The sequence below is a fragment of the Amphibalanus amphitrite genome, unplaced genomic scaffold (genome assembly GCF_019059575.1).
Source record: "Amphibalanus amphitrite isolate SeventyFive unplaced genomic scaffold, NRLGWU_Aamphi_draft 000505F_arrow, whole genome shotgun sequence".
Lineage (NCBI taxonomy): Eukaryota > Metazoa > Arthropoda > Thecostraca > Balanomorpha > Balanidae > Amphibalanus > Amphibalanus amphitrite.
In genome coordinates, this window is record NW_024881999.1 from 145,309 (window position 1) to 163,235 (window position 17,927).

General features: G+C 43.8%; 1 protein-coding gene across 1 annotated transcript in view; it reads right to left on the reverse strand.

The window, feature by feature from the left end:
* LOC122392895 (receptor-type tyrosine-protein phosphatase mu-like) overlaps nucleotides 1–17,927 on the reverse strand; it is an 84,092-nt gene that overhangs the window by 26,893 nt on the left and 39,272 nt on the right. The window contains exons 14-20 of the mRNA XM_043388249.1: nucleotides 16,711–16,778; nucleotides 15,442–15,667; nucleotides 15,117–15,232; nucleotides 14,733–14,922; nucleotides 14,043–14,157; nucleotides 3,510–3,712; nucleotides 3,018–3,262 (exon numbers count right to left, since the gene is read on the reverse strand). Coding sequence (XP_043244184.1) covers nucleotides 3,018–3,262; nucleotides 3,510–3,712; nucleotides 14,043–14,157; nucleotides 14,733–14,922; nucleotides 15,117–15,232; nucleotides 15,442–15,667; nucleotides 16,711–16,778 — 1,163 coding nt within the window. The remainder of the gene's footprint in view (nucleotides 1–3,017; nucleotides 3,263–3,509; nucleotides 3,713–14,042; nucleotides 14,158–14,732; nucleotides 14,923–15,116; nucleotides 15,233–15,441; nucleotides 15,668–16,710; nucleotides 16,779–17,927) is intronic.

The following is a 17,927-nucleotide window of genomic DNA, read 5'->3' on the forward strand; positions in this document are numbered from 1 at the left end:
GAAAATTTGACCTCAGGTCAAGGTCATGACCCGACCGGAAAAGGTCATGTTGCATATCATTCGATGCATCTCAGCAAGACAAACACAATGAGGCCATCCCCAGCGTCCTATCTCTTTCCAATCGAGAGTTATTGGCAAAAATCTGTTTGTAGCCACAAATGACCTCGGATGACCTTTCTAGAGGCTATCAGCAAAAAAGACACCTTGGTCGTCACGGGTGGTCCAAATCATTGTGATTCTGAAATATTTGGACTGTTCCTATGCGTACACACGGATCTAGAGGCATTTTCATTTTTCTCCATTGACTTATAATGGTAAGGTCACGCCACTGACCTGACCTTAGGTCACGGATATAAAAAAAATCCGAGATATACAAATTGTAGGCGCCCATAACATCATGCAATCCACCAAGTTTAAAACCTTTCTGACAAACACTGCAGGCTGGACATGATTGCAAACTTTTTTAGGCCTGGTCAGTTAACTTGACCTGGTGACCTGACCTGACATGACCTGGGGTCAAAAATTTCACAGATTGTCCAAAATTGATGTACAAAAAGCTATGCCAAGCGGCGCGGCGCTACGCGCCGCGGTTTTTTATTTATACGCAAAAACTGCGACAGGGTGGTAACATATGCCCCCCCCCACTGGGGTGAAGGTTAAATACCCTGAGGGTACCGAACTTTTCCTTTGAATTTTTCAGGTCAAGGCCAGGTCATCCTATGTCACGAAAATTGTATATAATGTATCGGTCACGTGACGCATGTTTTATGGTCCATTTTACACGTCGATTTCGAAAATAATGTCGTCTGTGTCATTTGAGGTCATTTTCAGCTGAATTTACCGGAGGTCAGGTCAATTTCAGGTCAGAAAAGGTCAAATTTTGAAAATGAAATTTTTCAACAAAAAGTTGCTTATCAGATGTAGTTTGAGCTCAGGAACACGATGGTGCCATTTAAATTGCTGTACAATGTCAAAAACGTACTGAAAATGGTTTTTGAAAAATATATAGGTACTTGTAAAATTTTGACAATAATGCAAATAACTTGTCTGTTTTTAAAGATATTGGGCTCAAACTTGCTAGAGTTCATCAGCTAGCATGTAGTTCATCAGCGTGTGTTCTATCACATATATTCCGGTTTTTGCGAAAAATCAAATTTAAAAAAAAATGTATTTATTGTAATTGTAAAACATATTTTTCAAACTTTTCAAAATTTCGAAAATTCGAAATAACAGTTTGATAACTACGTGTATTTGTAGTCCACTTATGCAAAGAAATTGGATCTAGCTTTAAAACTAAGCTCTTGAGAGCGTTTGCCGTAATTCAATATTTTGCATTAAAATCGGCCGACATGACGTCACTCTGACGTCATTTCCAGCCAATCTATGGTAGCTAGAAAGTTTAAATTTTAACACACAGTGTCAAATTAACCCGCGCCCTGCTGGGGGGGGGGGGTGTTTGAACACCCCCCCTTGTGGTTTTTCGCAAATATCTCAAAAACGGCGGCGCAAAAGTTTCAATGTCTGTCATAGCTACACCGAGTGACCGATCGCTTTGAAACTTTCAGCGATTGCTAAGAGCAATAGCACGTACAAAATGTATATCTCAGAATTTTGATACCGGTGACCTAAGGTCAGGTCAATTTTGCGACCTCCCCATTATCCCGCGCCCTGCTGGGGGGGTGTTTGAACACCCCCCCCCCATGTGGTTTTTTGTACACCTTATCATACATCAATTCTACACATGTTGTGAAAATTTGAGACCAAGGTTATTCAAGGTCAGGTCACCAGGTCACTTGAAGTGACCTCACCTCATAAAACGTTTCAATGTCTGTCATAGCTACACCGAGTGACCGATCGCTTTGAAACTTTCAGCGATTGCTAAGAGCAATAGCATGTACAAAATGTATATCTCAGAATTTTGATATCGATGACCTAAGGTCAGGTCAATTTTGCGACCTCCCCATTATAAGTCAATAGGAGAAAATGGAAATGCGCCTCTTTTGGACGAAAGACATTAAAAACACTCCCAAACACCGAATTACAAGTGGTTTAGACACACAGAACATGAAAATGGTGTCCGTGACCCTTGTTTATGCCCTGAGGTCATCTTAGGTCACGAATGGTATCTAACAGTTTTTCGCAAATAACTTTTGATAGAGGCATGCTAGAGCGATGAAAACGCCTTAGATGTGTTCAGCTCGACGATAGGGATCGACTGATATGCAACATGACCCTTTCCGGTCAGGTCATGACCTTGACCTGAGGTCAAATTTTCAAGTTGACCTTTCAAGGTCAAGTTGTAGTTCATTCGATGCGTCTTGACGAGAGGAACACGATGCCGGTAAAAGTAAGCTCGTACAAGGCTTGGGTCAAAAGTTATTGCAGAAAAACTGTTTCCGAAAAAAAATCGGCTATTTTTGCAGTTTTTGCCCCCTGCAGGCAAAACCGTTGACGTTAGGTCAAATCTGAGAGAATTGATCAGAAAGGGCGTTAATAGGGCTATCAAATGCGCTTTTCCGCGGCGCTGTAGCTCTATTGTTTCCCGAATTATGCGTTGGCTTCTTGGAAATTTTCGACATTCGACCTGGAAATCAGCGAAATTTTGCCTTTAATGACCTCTGGTGACCTGACCTTTGACCTGACCAAAAAATTGACTGGAGTGATTTCGTCATTATTTTTGACGCTCTTTCGAACGCCGACTTCCGCGTATCGCTACGTGGCCCAGGAGCCGAGTTAGAAGGGGGGGGGTGTTCAGACACCCCCCAGCAGGGCGTGGAAATCCAGGACACCCAGCCGGGCGCGGGTTAATGCCGCTGAGGGCACCGCAAGTTTCGTGCTGATCCGTTAAACGGTTTAAAAGATATTGCCGAAAAACGGGAGGGGGGCTCTGTAGAGCCCCCCCCCCCCAGTCATGCGCGGGTTGAAATTAAATTAAACAAAACAAATATAACCAAAATTGTATTCAACGTTGAGAAGGTCGAGTCAATGGTAAGAGGTTGACTGAAGGACCCACCCACCTCCAGAGTGTATGAAGTGACCTCCTTCAGCCCGGTCACTGTGGCGCCGCACTGACGTCCGAGGTGGGCTGTCCGGCAGCCGGGCCCGTCGGCGGGCACCGTCAGCAGAGCGGGGCAGCCGTCACCGCGGCACTCGACCCGGTACTCGGTGATTCGGCAGAGCGGCGGCGACGGCCTGTCCCACCCGACCGTGAGGCTGGTGGACGTTACGGTGAGCACGGTGAAATTGGCTGGCCGATCCGGACCTGACCCACCAAACACGGACGGACGTCAGCAGGGGGAGGCGGCAAAGCGCTTGGGTAGGCTGTCGGCTCAGTTAGGTAAAGGTGGTGTGGCACCGACGTTTAAAAGGGACCTTACAAGCTTATAGAAGAAACGGTTGCAGGAGTGTAACTCTTCCTGCATTCTGTTTCATGCATTATACAGTTACGTACTAGCTCGTCATACCACAGTAAAAATGCGATGCTTTGTCGAGCTCATCTTATACCGCACCGTAACTGCTCTGTCGTGTAGAGAAGCGTGTCGTCTGCGGATCTGGCGAAACACCAACGCTGTTGTTCATCGAAACTTGAGCAAAGTAGTTGGAGTATGGTGTAAGCTCGATGATTTCGATTTCAGTTTGTGACGTTTTGCCGACCTTATCATACCTTGTATTCATGTTCCATGCACTTGCACCTAGTACGAGGACGTTAACCCTGTGAACATTAGGATCGATCAATATATTTATCCAATTCAGCTTATTATAAAAATGAATATCATAATGTTGAAAGAAATCCAGAAATGAACAATAGTTAACCATGACACTCAGAAGCAATATGTAATTAGTCTGCGTACCTGCGGGGGGGGGGGCAGTTATCCACCTAAGACTGCTCGTAAATGGCGGGAAAACGCGACGCGTAACGCCGTGAAATTTTGCGTCACTGTTTCTTTTACAATTTCACATATTGTGTGCAAGTTATAAGTTCCTTTTCCAAAGGTCAGGTCACAGTGTCACTTTTAATGACCCAACCTCAAATGACTTCTATACAAGTATGTCACCGTGTCAGAGCCGTACATACGTACAGTACATGACCGAGCTCTTTCAAAGTTGCAGTATGAATGAGGCCATAGGTAGATGCCGACAATTTTTTTTTAAATTTTGGACCATTTATACCGATGACCAAAGGGATAAATTCTTAACCTTTCTATTATAATTGTCAATTGGGAAAAATCACATGCCTCATTTTTCACTGGAACGAGTAGTAATGACCAACTGCTAAATTTGTCAACTGCAAAGCCATGTGACCTCATCAAAGGTAACCAAAGTTTTGTTTCCTATAGTTCGTTTTCCAAAGGGACGCTGGCTCCAAGTTCATTACCGAAGCTCTCACGTGAGTTGTAGCAACTTCAGCGTCTGGCCAAGAATTTCTTACCGAAAAAAAAATCGATTTCAAATTGTGCACGGTAAGTACCCGGAAATTGTGTCTTAAAAAAATAGCATACGTTGATGACGTCACTGGTTGCAGCAGCACCTAATGTCCGTACCGCGGTGGGACAAAGTGTTAACGAATTTGGGGAAACTTTGTTTTTTCACTGTTGCCGATTTTATAATTGAGTAAGCGGTTCCGTCCATGGTATTTATACGTCACATTGCAATACAAGTTTGACAGCATGACGGCACCACTGTTTACGGAGCGAGCGAAGCGAGCGTAGGGGAGTATCATGTCCAAGTTGTATCAGGGTGAATTGTGCCAAACTTATCCAATAGATAGCGCTCGTGACACGACCAGCCGACGAGGTTTTCCGGGCGCCATCTTTCCCTGTTATGTCGTGTGGCTGGGTGGACGCGTCTCGAGGTGACAGGCGATTTTATGTTTTTTAATGTCATTCTAAAAAATAAGTTGCAAGAAAATGTGTGTTTTGGGCATTTAGATGTGCATGAATTTGAAAGATCTCCGTAGCGGTGGTGAGGGTAGGTTCTAAGGCTGCGTGAGTGAAAATGGATTTCTCCAGCTGTCCGCTGTTTTTGAGCACGAGGATGTTTTTCCAAGATGGCGGCGAGGTACATGTTGTATCAGAGCCGGGTGGGGTATGTTGTAACATGTATGTATGTATGTATGTATGTATGGGTATGTTGCTTTTGATCGCGAAAGCTAAGCCCTGTCTCGCGTTTGTAGGTAGCTAGTCAATACTCGTTCCATTTCGGCACAATGTTTTTCTTCTTTGCTGTTAACGGGCCACTTTTGCACTTAGTCTGTTGATGTTTCGTTCGTTTCGATATTTCGTTCGGATTGACCCAAGTTTGGTCTAATAAAAGTGAAGCCTTTGAGCATGTACATTGTATTAACCCCATTTAATGTTGTTGTTATGTTCAAAACCAGTAGCAAGCACACTCCCTGAAACGTGAAATGGTGATACAAATTACCCCACCATGTGATACAACTCACCCAAGCCATGGGGTAAGTTGTATCAAAAACATTGTTCTATTCGGCAGACCGTAGAAGAAAAACTGGTAGAGGTAGCGGAAAAGTTACTTTGCTCAAAAAAGCAGAAGAATCAAGGAAGGAGATAGTATGGAAATAATGAGTTTATCACGGATAGTTATGAGGTTATGGGTCTCGGAGTAAAAACTGATTACGGAGCGAGCGAAGCGAGCGGAGTCTTTACTTAGATTAACGGAAATTTCTGAGTATGTGCGGACGCTTTTGCGAGGCTTATATCTCAGCAACCACTTGACCGATTTACATGCGGCAATTTTTGTAGGGTAGCTTCATTCCTTCTACCAAGTATTGGACTATTCCCGATGCATGTGGGTGACCCCTTATGCACGTGCCACGTGCAAAACGAAGAGGTGTCAGTTTTGTAATTGTTACAATATATTGGTAACTACTTGGCCGATTGCGCTGAAAGTTGGTATGTAGGTAGGCACCCACTAGGCACTGCATATTCATGTGCCAGAGTTGGGGTGCTGCTGCACGTGCGCACGTGCAGGGGCCGTTTCCAGATCTCGAGAACGGCTGGACCGATTGCGCTCAAATTTGGTACACAGTTAGGGACGGGTTAGTAGGGTGCCGTGCACAAGTCAGTTGGGACCCATTTTGCACGTGCGCACGTGCAGGGTGCCGCTTCCAGATCTCGAGAACGGCTGGGCCGATTGTGCCCAAATTTGGCACATCGCTAGAGACCGGTTAGTAGGGTGCCGTGCACAAGTCAGTTGGAGGTACCCCCTCGCAATTTCGCACGTGCGAGGCTCACCCTCTCGCTCGCTCCGCTAGTCGCCCCAAAAGGCGTTATACTGGTCTAATATCTAGTCCCAGAACGCACGGATGGAAATTATTCGGGAAAAAATCACATGTTAAGAAATTAGTCGACGTTCGGTTTTCTCAGGTTCCGTTTTTGCCTGTTTTGCTCGCTAAAACACGAGCTTATTAAAAAAACATACTTGGAGCCAGAATCCTGAAAAATTACAGGGTGTCCGGAAAAAGCTTTCCCAAAGAATCTTTAATAAAATTACCAATTTTGGTAGTACTCAGCTGAATTTTTCAAGTAGGTAGATATGTTACAGGCAATGTGTGGAATCAGGCATTATATAGAATGCCTAGGCTTTCACCGGGCCCAAATACAGGACCCTGTGGTGGCCCGTAAGCCAAAAATACCATACCATTCTATAGAATGCCTGACCGACCAGGCATTCTATAGAATCCCTAGGTATTCTGTAAAATCCCTGACTGCTTAGGCATTCTATAGAATGCCTGGCTAAAGCTCCCAGGCATTCTATTGAATGCCTAAGTATTTTGATTGTGCGAAACACACTTCGAAAATTAGGGGTCAGTGGCAGTAATGCTATTTGTTTACCTAATTTTCATTGCTGGCCTAGGCCGGTCGTCACCTCACACCATTTCAGGGCAATGAGTTGAGAGGAAGCGAGGGAGAAATTGGGCTATGCCGACCACCAAATGGTGCGCCGCAAGCAGCAACTGATCCAATCCCGTTGGCACGCGGGAGAGCCACGGCGCAAGGCACGCGGGAGAGCCACAGGCCAACCAGTCGCTTAAACGGTTACCCTCGGAGGATTATGCTGCTATAGATACGAAGCTGCATTAGAAGAGTGTTGGCTGGGAGGGTGGACCGTACGGCTTGAATCGAAAGTGATTGCGAATGACAATGGCTTTGTTCTGATGTTAGAAATGAAGGTAAAAATACACCAAAGGTCACATTTTATGTCGTCATAAGCACTTCGTGTAACGACTCTCAATATACATGGACACTGGACAGCTCAACCTACACTGTAATGTCAGGGAGTAACCTGAATAAATGGTTCATTAATCCACGTCCGGGCGGTGGCCCGGCCGTAGAGCCGGATTAGGTGTTGTTCGATCTCCCCTTCCAGCTTGACTTCTGGGCCATGTGGTATTCGAAAGGTCGTCAAACTTATGAAATTTTACTCCAGTGCTTCTTTGGCAATGTTAAAAGGATGACATATATAAAACAAATAGCTAAGCCATTTTTAGGTCAGGCCAATTTTGTCCATTTTTGGCTCGTAGCCGTTTTCTCCAGTTTGACCTTAACCCGCGCCCCACTGGATGGGGGGGCTATTTATAGCCCCCCCTCCCGTTTTTCTGCAATAACTTCCAAACCGCTTGACGTATCAACGCCAAACTTTCAGTACCTTCGGCTGCATCAATTTGACACCTTGTGTCAAAATTTGAACTTCGTACCTACCATAGGTCGGCCGGAAATGACGTCAGAGTGACGTCATGTTCGGCCGATTTCGACGCAAAACATTGAACCACGGCAATCGCTCCCAAGAGCTCAGTTTTTAAGCTAGATCCAATTTCTTTGCATGAGAGGACTCAGAATAGACTGCGCTATCAAACTGCTGTCTCGGATTTTCGAAATTTTGAAAATTTCGAAAATTTTATATAATAAAATTCATAATTTATATTTTTACATTTTTTCAAAAACTTTTTGACTTTTCGAAAAAAACGGAATATATGTGATAGAACGCATTATTATGACTAACTCTAGCAAGTTTTAGCTAAATATCTTCAAAAATGGCCAAGTTATACGCATTATTGCAAAAAATTAACAATTATTAATTTTTCAAATCAATTTTTCAGCACGAATTTGACATCGTACGCCAATATAAATAGCACCATCGTGTTCCTGAGCTCAAACTGCATCCAATAGACACCTTTTTTGTTGAAAAATTTTAACTTCAAAATTTGACCTTTTTTGACCTGAAAGTGACCTGACCTGAGCTAAATTTGACTCAAAATGACCTCGAATGACACAGACGACATCAAATTCGAAATGTTTGGCCTAAATGGACCATAAAACATGTGTCACGTGACCGAAGGATGAAATAATATTTTCGTGAACTGTGATGACCTGACCTTGACCTGAAAATCAAAGTACAAGTTTGGTACCCTCAGAGTATCTAGAGCATCTGTTCACGAGTGTGTGAACCAAAAATGAGCCTGATCTGACTTGTAAGACGGCGGCCAGAGCCCAAAACGTGAAGAAGCCAAAATGCTAATAATTTTTACTTTGACCTGACCTGTGACGTCATCGGTGACCTCGAGGTCAATGAAATTAGGTTTCGCTCGACAGTTTTTGCGGGGCTATCAGACGCCGTTTGAATTTTGACGATCGGCCCAGTAGTTTCGGAGTTAGGAGGGGGGGGGGCTATGAATAGCCCCCCCCCCCCCAGTAGGGCGTGTTATACGCAGACCCCAGTGGGGCGCGGGTTAACCTTCCAGGCGGTGGGGGGGGCATTTTTTTGCCCCCCCCCCTTTAGTTTTTTCGATATATCTCGAGAACCGCTGCGCCGATCGTCACCAAACTTTGAGTACCCTCCCGGGAGCAGCTAGCGCACATGGTGACCAAAAATTTTTCCAAAGGCTATGATAGGTTGGCCGCTAATGACGTCAGAGTGACGTCATTTTTGCCATTTTCGACCCAAAAAAAGGTTTCGCGGGAAGAGATGTCAAGCCTACAGCTTTAGAGGTACAGAAAAATGTGTCAGACATAAAAGGTGTGAAATTAAAAGGGCTACAAAACTGCTATTTCGGTTTTTCGAATTTTTTGGATTTTGACCCCCAAAAATAAAACAAATATATTTTTTATATAATAGCCCAAAAAATCCAAAAAGTTTTTTGAATTTCGAAAAAAACTGGCATATATGTGATAGCCCCTCCCACCTTCTATCTACATACCAAATTTGAGATCGATACCTCTTTTTTTGGCCAAGTTATAGCGAAAAAACTGTTCAAAATTGATGACGTCAAATTTTCAAACTCAATTTTTAGCAATTCTAGACCTCGTAGCGCAAAACAAAGACTACCATTAGACTCCCCCTGATGGTCTTATAACCAACACCATTGAGTTGGAAATGAAAAACTGGCCATAAAACATGCATCGCATAACCTTAATAAAGTTGGGCTCATGTGGTGACCCTTGGTGACCTTTGGTGACCTGACCTGTGACCTGACCTGGTATGACCAGTGACCTCTAATAGCAACATATGTACTAGACAACAGACGCCTTATCGCTGATTTTCGACAAAATGCGTTTTACTCGGTGTTATAGCGCTTTCCCTAGAAGCCCCGTGAACGGTGAAACATTTTATCTTTGACCTGACCTGTGACGTCATCGGTGACCCCGAGGTCAATGAAATTTGGTTTCCCTCGACAAATTTGACAGCGCTATCGAACGCCGTTTGAATTTTCCGGATCCGTCCAGTAGTTTCGGAGATATGGGGGGGGGCAAAAAAGTGCCCCCCCCCCCACCGCGCGGAAGGTGGCTGGTAGGCCCACCGCCTGCCGGGTTAAATCAATTCCTTAGAAGGCAAACACCTCCAAGAATGGGCGATTTGTCAGACTTTTTTCTGAGTACTTTTTTTACCTTCCAAAGGCGTTTCCGATATTGACATTACCACCATCGTCTTTCTAGCGTTAAGATACTCTGTACTCTCAGAATGAAATCCTGATACAATTTGACCTAATAAGGTCAGGAAAATTTGACTGAATGAACATAAAGGACTGAATGAACATAAAGGACTGAATGAACATTTGACTGAATGAACATAAATAGCTGACCGCAAGGTAGCCTGGCAGAAAATAATAATGTTACGTGTCGGTCTGTGCTCATAATCTTATACAACATACACTTATATGTTGGAAAGATTCGTGTATTTCCCAGGCATTCTATGAATGCCTGAAAATCAGGCATTCTATAGAATGCTCAGGGATTCTATAGAATCCCTGGTGGGTCAGGCATTCCATAGAATACCTAGGGATTCTATATTGCCTGGTCGGTCAGGCATTCTATAGAATGCCTGATTCCACACATTGCCTGTAACAGATACACTATGGCGTGCGTTTTCCACGTGTTTTTTCGTAATGCAATTCCAATCACATTAACCCGCGCCCCACTGGGGCGGGGGGGGGGCTATTCATAGCCCCCTCCCGTTTTTCTGCAATAACTTTCAAACCGCTTGACGTATCGACGCCAAACTTTCAGTACCTTCGGCTGGATTTGTGTCAAAATATGAACTTCGTAGCTATCATAGGTCAGCCGGAAATGACGTCAGAGTGACGTCATATTCGGCCGATTTCGACGCAAAACATTGAACCACGGCAATCGCTCCCAAGAGCTCAGTTTTAACCTAAATCCAATTTCTTTGCATGAGAGGACTCAGAATAGACTGCGCTATCAAACTGCAATCTCGGATTTTCACAATTTTGAAAATTTTGAAAATTTTATATAATAAAATTCAAAATTTATATTTTTATATTTTTTTCAAAAAGTTTTTGACTTTTCGATAACAACCGGAATATATGTGATAGAAAGCATGCTTATGACTAACTCCAGCAAGTTTTAGCTAAATATTCTCAAAAATGGCCAAGTTATACGCATTATTGCAAAACATTTACAATTATTAATTTTTCAAATCATTTTTACAGTACGTATTTGACATCGTATACCAATATAAATAGCACCATCGTGTTCCTGAGCTCAAACTGCATCCAATAGATACCTTTTTTGTTGAAAAATTTTAGCTTCAAAATTTGACCTTTTTTTGACCTGAAAGTGACCTGACCTAAGCTAAATTCGACTCAAAATGACCTCAAATGACACAGACGACAACAAATTCGAAATCCATGACCTAAATGGACCATAAAACATGTGTCACGTGACCGACGCATGATATAATATTTCCGTGACCTGTGATGATCTGACCCTGACCTGAAAATCAAAAGTACAAGTTTGGTACCCTCAGGGTATCTAGAGCATCTGTTCATGAGTGTATAAACCAAAAATTAGCCTGATCTGACTTGTAAGACGGCGGCCAGAGCCCAAAATGTGAACAAGCCAAAATGCTTATAATGTTTACTTTGACCTGGCCTGTGACGTCATCGGTGACCTCGAGGTCAATGAAATTAGATGTTGCTCGACAGTTTTTCCGAGGTTATCAGATGCCGTTTGAATTTTGACGATCGGCCCAGTAGTTTCGGAGAAAGGAGGGGGGGCTATGGAGAGACCCCCCCCCCCCCAGGGCGTGTTATACGCAGACCCCAGTGGGGCGCGGGTAAACCATTTTTCTTGAAAATTACAGCATTAACTTCTCATGGTCGTGTGATGATGTGAGAGAATTGTAAAGATATTCATAAAATTGCGGATTGTATTAAAGTTTTCATGGGTAAACTTTTTTCCGGACACCCTGTATAATAAATCTTTACAGAAAAGAGATGCAAACATTCTCATTGTATTCAGCTTGTTAAGACGCGTAGGGGAGACCGGGGCTAGTTGGTGCCAGGGGTAAGTTGGGACGGAAGGGATATTTCCAATACTTCTCGGCTGTTGGCGTTCAAACTTATTTTGCGCATGCACTGTAACGCCGTCTGTTTGTCAACGTGGTGTCGGCGCGTCCTGAGGTAAGTGCTGTTACTAATCGCTAAAAATGTGTTTTCAGGTACCAAAAGTGATTTTCTTGCTTTGAAAATATTCTTTTCTAGTGTCATTGATAGTGGACACGTTGCCAATCCGCTACGCCTGAGAGACCTGCGGACATTTTGGATACGAGTACACTCTCAACCGTTCTTCGCCAAATCATTGTGAATTGGTCACGTACGTGGTTCCAAAATAAGAATGGCGCTTCGGGGTTAGTTGGGCCAGGTTGATGTGGGGCAGGTTGGGCAAGTTTGTCAAAAGCAAGTCGAGGGAGCAATGCTTGCAGTGTGAAGATTGGGCACATACGCTATGCACAGGGGGCAGCAGAGTCTTCATCTGTCAAAACTGTTACTCGGAGAGCGAATGAGTGAGGTTGGTGGTGCATTTTGTAAAAGCATCTGAAGCTGGTCATACACATTTTGCGTGTGTGCGTTTTTGTTTGCCGCAGGGGTACTGCGAACTTTTGCGTTTTGTCATTAAATGTTGATAAACATGCCCGCATGGATTAGCGATGACTGTTCATGTGAAACATGAATACAAATGTGTTTAGATAAACTGTTTTTCCTAGTGCACTAACTTGCCCCAACCCCTGGCCCGACTCACCCCGCCCGCGGGGTAAGTTGGGACATTGGAGGATGGTCGCTTTGATCAGATATGACACCAAGACGATACTACCATCTCTCTTATATTAAGTCTTCTTTAAAAGATAAAGAAATAAGCTCTATCTCTCCCCTAATAATAACCGCAGGTTATTACCGTACTCCGTAGTATGCAAGTCAACCTAGAGGTCACGTAACCATGAGTCAACTTTTGTGAACTTATCCTTTCGAGGCCAAAAATATATATTTCATTGCAAATTGACGAGTGAATATCGATGGTACCATTAGTTTTCCTTATCTTGCTTAACCCTATTAGTGGCAGGCTCCTGGCTACCCCATATTAGTGGCAGGGGGGGGGGGCTGTTTACGACCCCCCCTTGATATCTCGAGATCTAACGGGCCGATTTTCAAAATTCAAACGGCATTCGATTTGGCTCAACGAGATCTACATTTCTCAAAAAAAATTAAAAAATGTCAATAGGGAGGTAGAGGGGGGTAAAAACGGGCAAATTGCAGATACATTTTAGACTGTTTATCACGGCCAGGTTTCTGAACCAATCTTAACGCAACTTTTGCCGATCGATAGAGAATGAACCAGGAATTCACATGGATCCTAAAAATATGCATTTTCAAAAATCATAGGCGGATACAGATCATTGAGATTGGGGGTACACAAAAAGTATAGTAAATAAGGTTTTTGTTGGTACTGTTTCTAAAAAGGGTGGCAATGGTCTTGTTATGTTACAATTTTCTTATGAGAGAACGACTAAAATTGTATTGGTCATGCATAGGCGGTGTCAGGGCACCTATGTTGGGAGGTAAAAAAACCCCCTTTTTGGACGCCTGGATCCGCCTATTATAGCAAAAACGTGTCAAAAGAGGATGCACAATAACTTTGTATATGTTATCACATGATACCTTTCATTCACTGTTCGTAAAACTGGTGCAGCATCGTGATCTTCGCCCAAATGACTCGCTTCACGAATAGGACCCCCAATTCCCAGTGCTCTGGAGCCGCCCCTGGTAAAGTTATGAACTTGAAATTTTCAGGGAATGTGCCCAATTTAGTTTTAGGAAAAGTCAGAAAATTTCAGCATCGTAGCTTCAGCGGTTTCGGAGATATTCCCGAAAAACCTGAGGGGTGGATAAAAACACACCCCCTGCCACTAATAGGGTTAATTCAAAAGTTATTCGCGGAAAAAAAACCTTTTTAACTCTAGCGCCGCAGTTTTGCCTATTTTTTCAACTGTGACGTCATTCTTGATCTGATCTAAAGATAACCTATACAGAGAATTATAGACCTAGTTTTCCTATATCCCATGCCGTTTAACGCTTGTCGCTAGCTTGCTTGTTTTTTGATATCTCGGGGGAGGGGGGTGGATGACCGCCGCAGGTGCGAAGTTGGGCCAGGCCCGGTTAAGGGATTTACATCATTGGGCCCAAGTGTAAGCATTTGTTTCGAGTATTAGCCATTGAATAGTTCTCACCGCACCTGATATTGGCGTAATAGTCATTCCATGCTGTGCAGTCCGGAAAGCTCCAGCGTACATTGACGCTGGTCTCGTCTGCATTGACTGCTCTTACACCGGATGGGCCCTTGGATGGAGCTACAACAAAAACGAGGGGTGACAAAATGACTGCAAAGGAGAATGCAACAAGCAACGAACATTTACGTTTCAGAGAGCATTTTGACTGCCACATACATGTGAGCCAGAAAGCTTATAATAAATATTGAATACTTGTACAATGTACATACAGCCATCGGCATTCAGAGTTTGCGAGTCAGTGCCTACTGCCTATGTCAACATTACACCAGCCACCAGGCACCCCTTCTACACCTTTTTCCTTCAGTTTGAAAAAGTTTGAGTTCAATTTGGAAAAGGTATACTTCAATTTGAAACACGTGCCATTCAATTTGAATTAGGTAAATATCCTTTTCTCAAACCGAACTCCAGTTTTTTTTTCAAACTGAAGGAAAAAGGTGCAGCCGAAAGTTTGTTGTCAATAGTTAAAACACTATTCTTTAGAATTGTGTTTTTCTGTTGAAAAACAAATCTGAGTTCCATGACAATTTGGCAAAAGCTGCCTGTAGCTGACGCTGAAATAGTAATAAAGCTGTGTGCTGGCTTTACTTGTCTAACATGCAAAACATTCGGAGACGTCAAGAAGTGTTAGCTCTTACCTTGGGGCGAACTCTCGAAACGCACGTCTAACGACCTTCCTGGGGCTATGGTGACGGCAGACACCGTCACGACATAGCGCGAGAACGGCACTCGAGCTGGAAGCTGGGCGGTTGTACCGGTGACATTCTGAGTGAATTCCTCATCAACCGCTTTCTTGCTTTGTTCAGGACATGCCTTATATTGTAAGTGCTGAAAAAACATAAACACTCTGAGTCATGATAAGAGAGCCGAGAGTGTCCAATTTAATTAACCTTACTTTTCATTCACCTTCCCGTTTATAATCCTTATATGAAAATATGGCTTCATTTACACTAGTCATGCCCTTTTTTGACAGCTAAAATGTTCTCTGGACTATTTTGTCTCCGAGGCATGCAGAACTTCACCGTCAGTATCACAGTGTATTGCCGGATTCGTCCATTGGGCCATTTCGGTTCTTTCCAGGTGGCGACGTGGTTTGATACATCTGGCTTTACTTCCAGGTCCAGCACTTGGGACGGAGCTGCGGTATAGATCGATCACCGTGACCATCAGAAGGATGTTTTAGTAAAAAAAAAAAGAGAAAAAATACTTCATAAGCGCTACATCAAATTAGTGGCAGCAATTAGCTCATTCTGTAAGTAAACCAAGAAGCTAAACGTAACGGAAACGATGATCTTTGAAAGACGGATGCCGTGCAAAGGCGAAGAACAGTGCAAACAATTTACTCACGGGCTTCATTTGTCTGAAAAGTCACTGAAGACGTGGAGCTTGTTCCCTTTCTGTTTTCCGCCACCGCCACAAGGGTGTAGCTGGTGAAGGGAACCAGTCCGTTTAGCCATACCGTCTCCCTAATGCCGCCTCCAGGACGGACGCTACCACGACTCACTTCCGCCGACACAGGGCTGAGCGTCCATTGTAGCTCGTATGCACACGCCTCCTCTGCATTGCTCAGACGCTAGAAATGAGCACGTTCAAGGAGGGAACGTCAAAAAATTGATTTAATAGAAGGCTGTAACCAAGGCCCAAAATACAACAGCAAAGGCTGTAACAGAAAAGCGCTATTGAAGATTATAGGTAAGCGTTAAAGAGGCACACTGTCCCTCTCAAACTCAAGAATCGCGACAACACTACACGACGACAATACCATGTAGGCTTGTAAGGAGTGAGCGCTCACATGTAGATCCAAATCTGATAATCAAACCTGAGTCGAACTCATGTCAGCTTTAGAAACCAGTATAGCGCCTTTTGGGGCGACTAACGGAGCGAGTGAGGGGGTGAGTCTTGCACGTGCGAAATTTCGAGGGGGTACCTCCAACTGACTTGTGCACGGCACCCTACTGACCGGTTTCTAGCGATGTGCCAAATTTGAGCACAATCGGCCCAGCCGTTCTCGAGATCTGGGAGCGGCACCCTGCACGTGCGCACGTGCAAAATGGGTCCCAATTGACTTGTACACGGCGCCCTACTAACTGGTCCCTAACTGTGTACCAAATTTGAGCGCCATCGGTCCAGCCGTTCTCGAGATCTGGAAACGACCCCTGCACGTGCGCACGTGCAGCAGCACCCCAACTCTGGCACATGGATATGCAGTGCCTAGTGGGTGCCTACCTACATACCAACTTTCAGCGCAATCGGCCAAGTAGTTACCGAGATATTGCAACAATTACAAAACTGACACCTCTTCGTTTTGCACGTGGCACGTGCATAAGGGGTCACCCACATGCATCGGGAATAGTCCAATAATTGGTAGAAGGAATGAAGCTACCCTACAAAAATTACCGCATGTAAATCGGTCAAGTGGTTGCTGAGATATAAGCCTCGCAAAAGCGTCCGCACGGCCGGCCGGCCGGCCGGCCGGCCGGCCGGCCGCTCATACTCAGAAATTTCCGTTATTCTACGTAAGACTCCGCTCGCTTCGCTCGCTCCGTAATGATGTGAGATCTTTACCAAGCATAAAAAATGCGCTGGTAAAAAAACGGAATGATCATATAAGTATACCTCGATAATTATGCTGGCCGAAGTGCTGGTGACGTCTGTGGCAGTTGGTGTACTGATCTTGCCTGGCTCTGAAAAAAAAATAGCCGAATTATCAATCTTTCAAGTTTTCCCACAATACCTGTTTTCACGACGGCCATCTGGTAGGTACAAATTTGGTCAGATTTGGTGCAGATTTGGTCAAATTAGGTTCAGTGTGTTTCTTCGTAGCGCTCGGCTACACTGAAAGAAAAGTACACCTTGGTAATTTGAATTTGATTATTATACACCGCCATTACACCGAAATCAAGAATATTTATACCCTTGTTCGACGTATATGGAGAATAAAATAATGCTCCGGTGCGAATGTACTCTGTCACGAGCGTATTCTTGGGGGTTAATTCAATCCAGTTTAACACTCATGGTGCAATTCTAATTTTTGAGATATTTACCCCTCTAATTGATGGATGGTAAAATTACTACTATAGTGTATTTTCTTCAAGTTGGATAACAATACCCATCTGATAGCATAAATTTGCACTCTGATTTGTCAGCTGATAATTCAACCCTCATCATGGTGTAAATATGCATCCTTGGTAAAGTGTGTTTCGATGAGGATGGTGTTATTTTATGACAAGGATTTAAAATACCCTAAACATGATAGTTCTGCACCCATATGCTCATTATTTTACGATAGCGTCCACGTGCGGCTCGCGAGCCTTCCGTTTCCGCCATTTTCATTTTTGTGTCTGCTCCGGACCGGAGCCACGGAGACTTCTGGCGCTTGCAAGTGATCTTCTGGCGGTTGAAACAGTGAGATAGGTGCGAGTGTGCTGGTGCGTTCGGTGTGGTCATGACTGACTAGTGCTGGACCCATTTCCGAATAACTTTGAGGGTAAGTTGACTTGATAATGTTTTGATGTAGCAGTTGATGAAATTGATTTGCTGCTGTCTGTATGCACGTCACTCACTTAGCTGTTTGTGTCATTACGTGGCATTCTGATTAGTGATTCCAGAAGCTCAAATTGACCCTCTCAGTTTGTTCTCAAGGGCAAATTGAGAAATCAGTTAAGTACCTACTGAGGTTGTTAACTGTAACTTCATCAAATGTTCAATGTGTCGATTTATCAACATATGTTTAGGTATGTTTAGTAATTTCATTTCTCTACGTTTTACAAAAGTACTAGAATCTTGGCCTGAAAAAGTTGCTAATTTATTTTGTGTATTACTTTCAGGTTTGG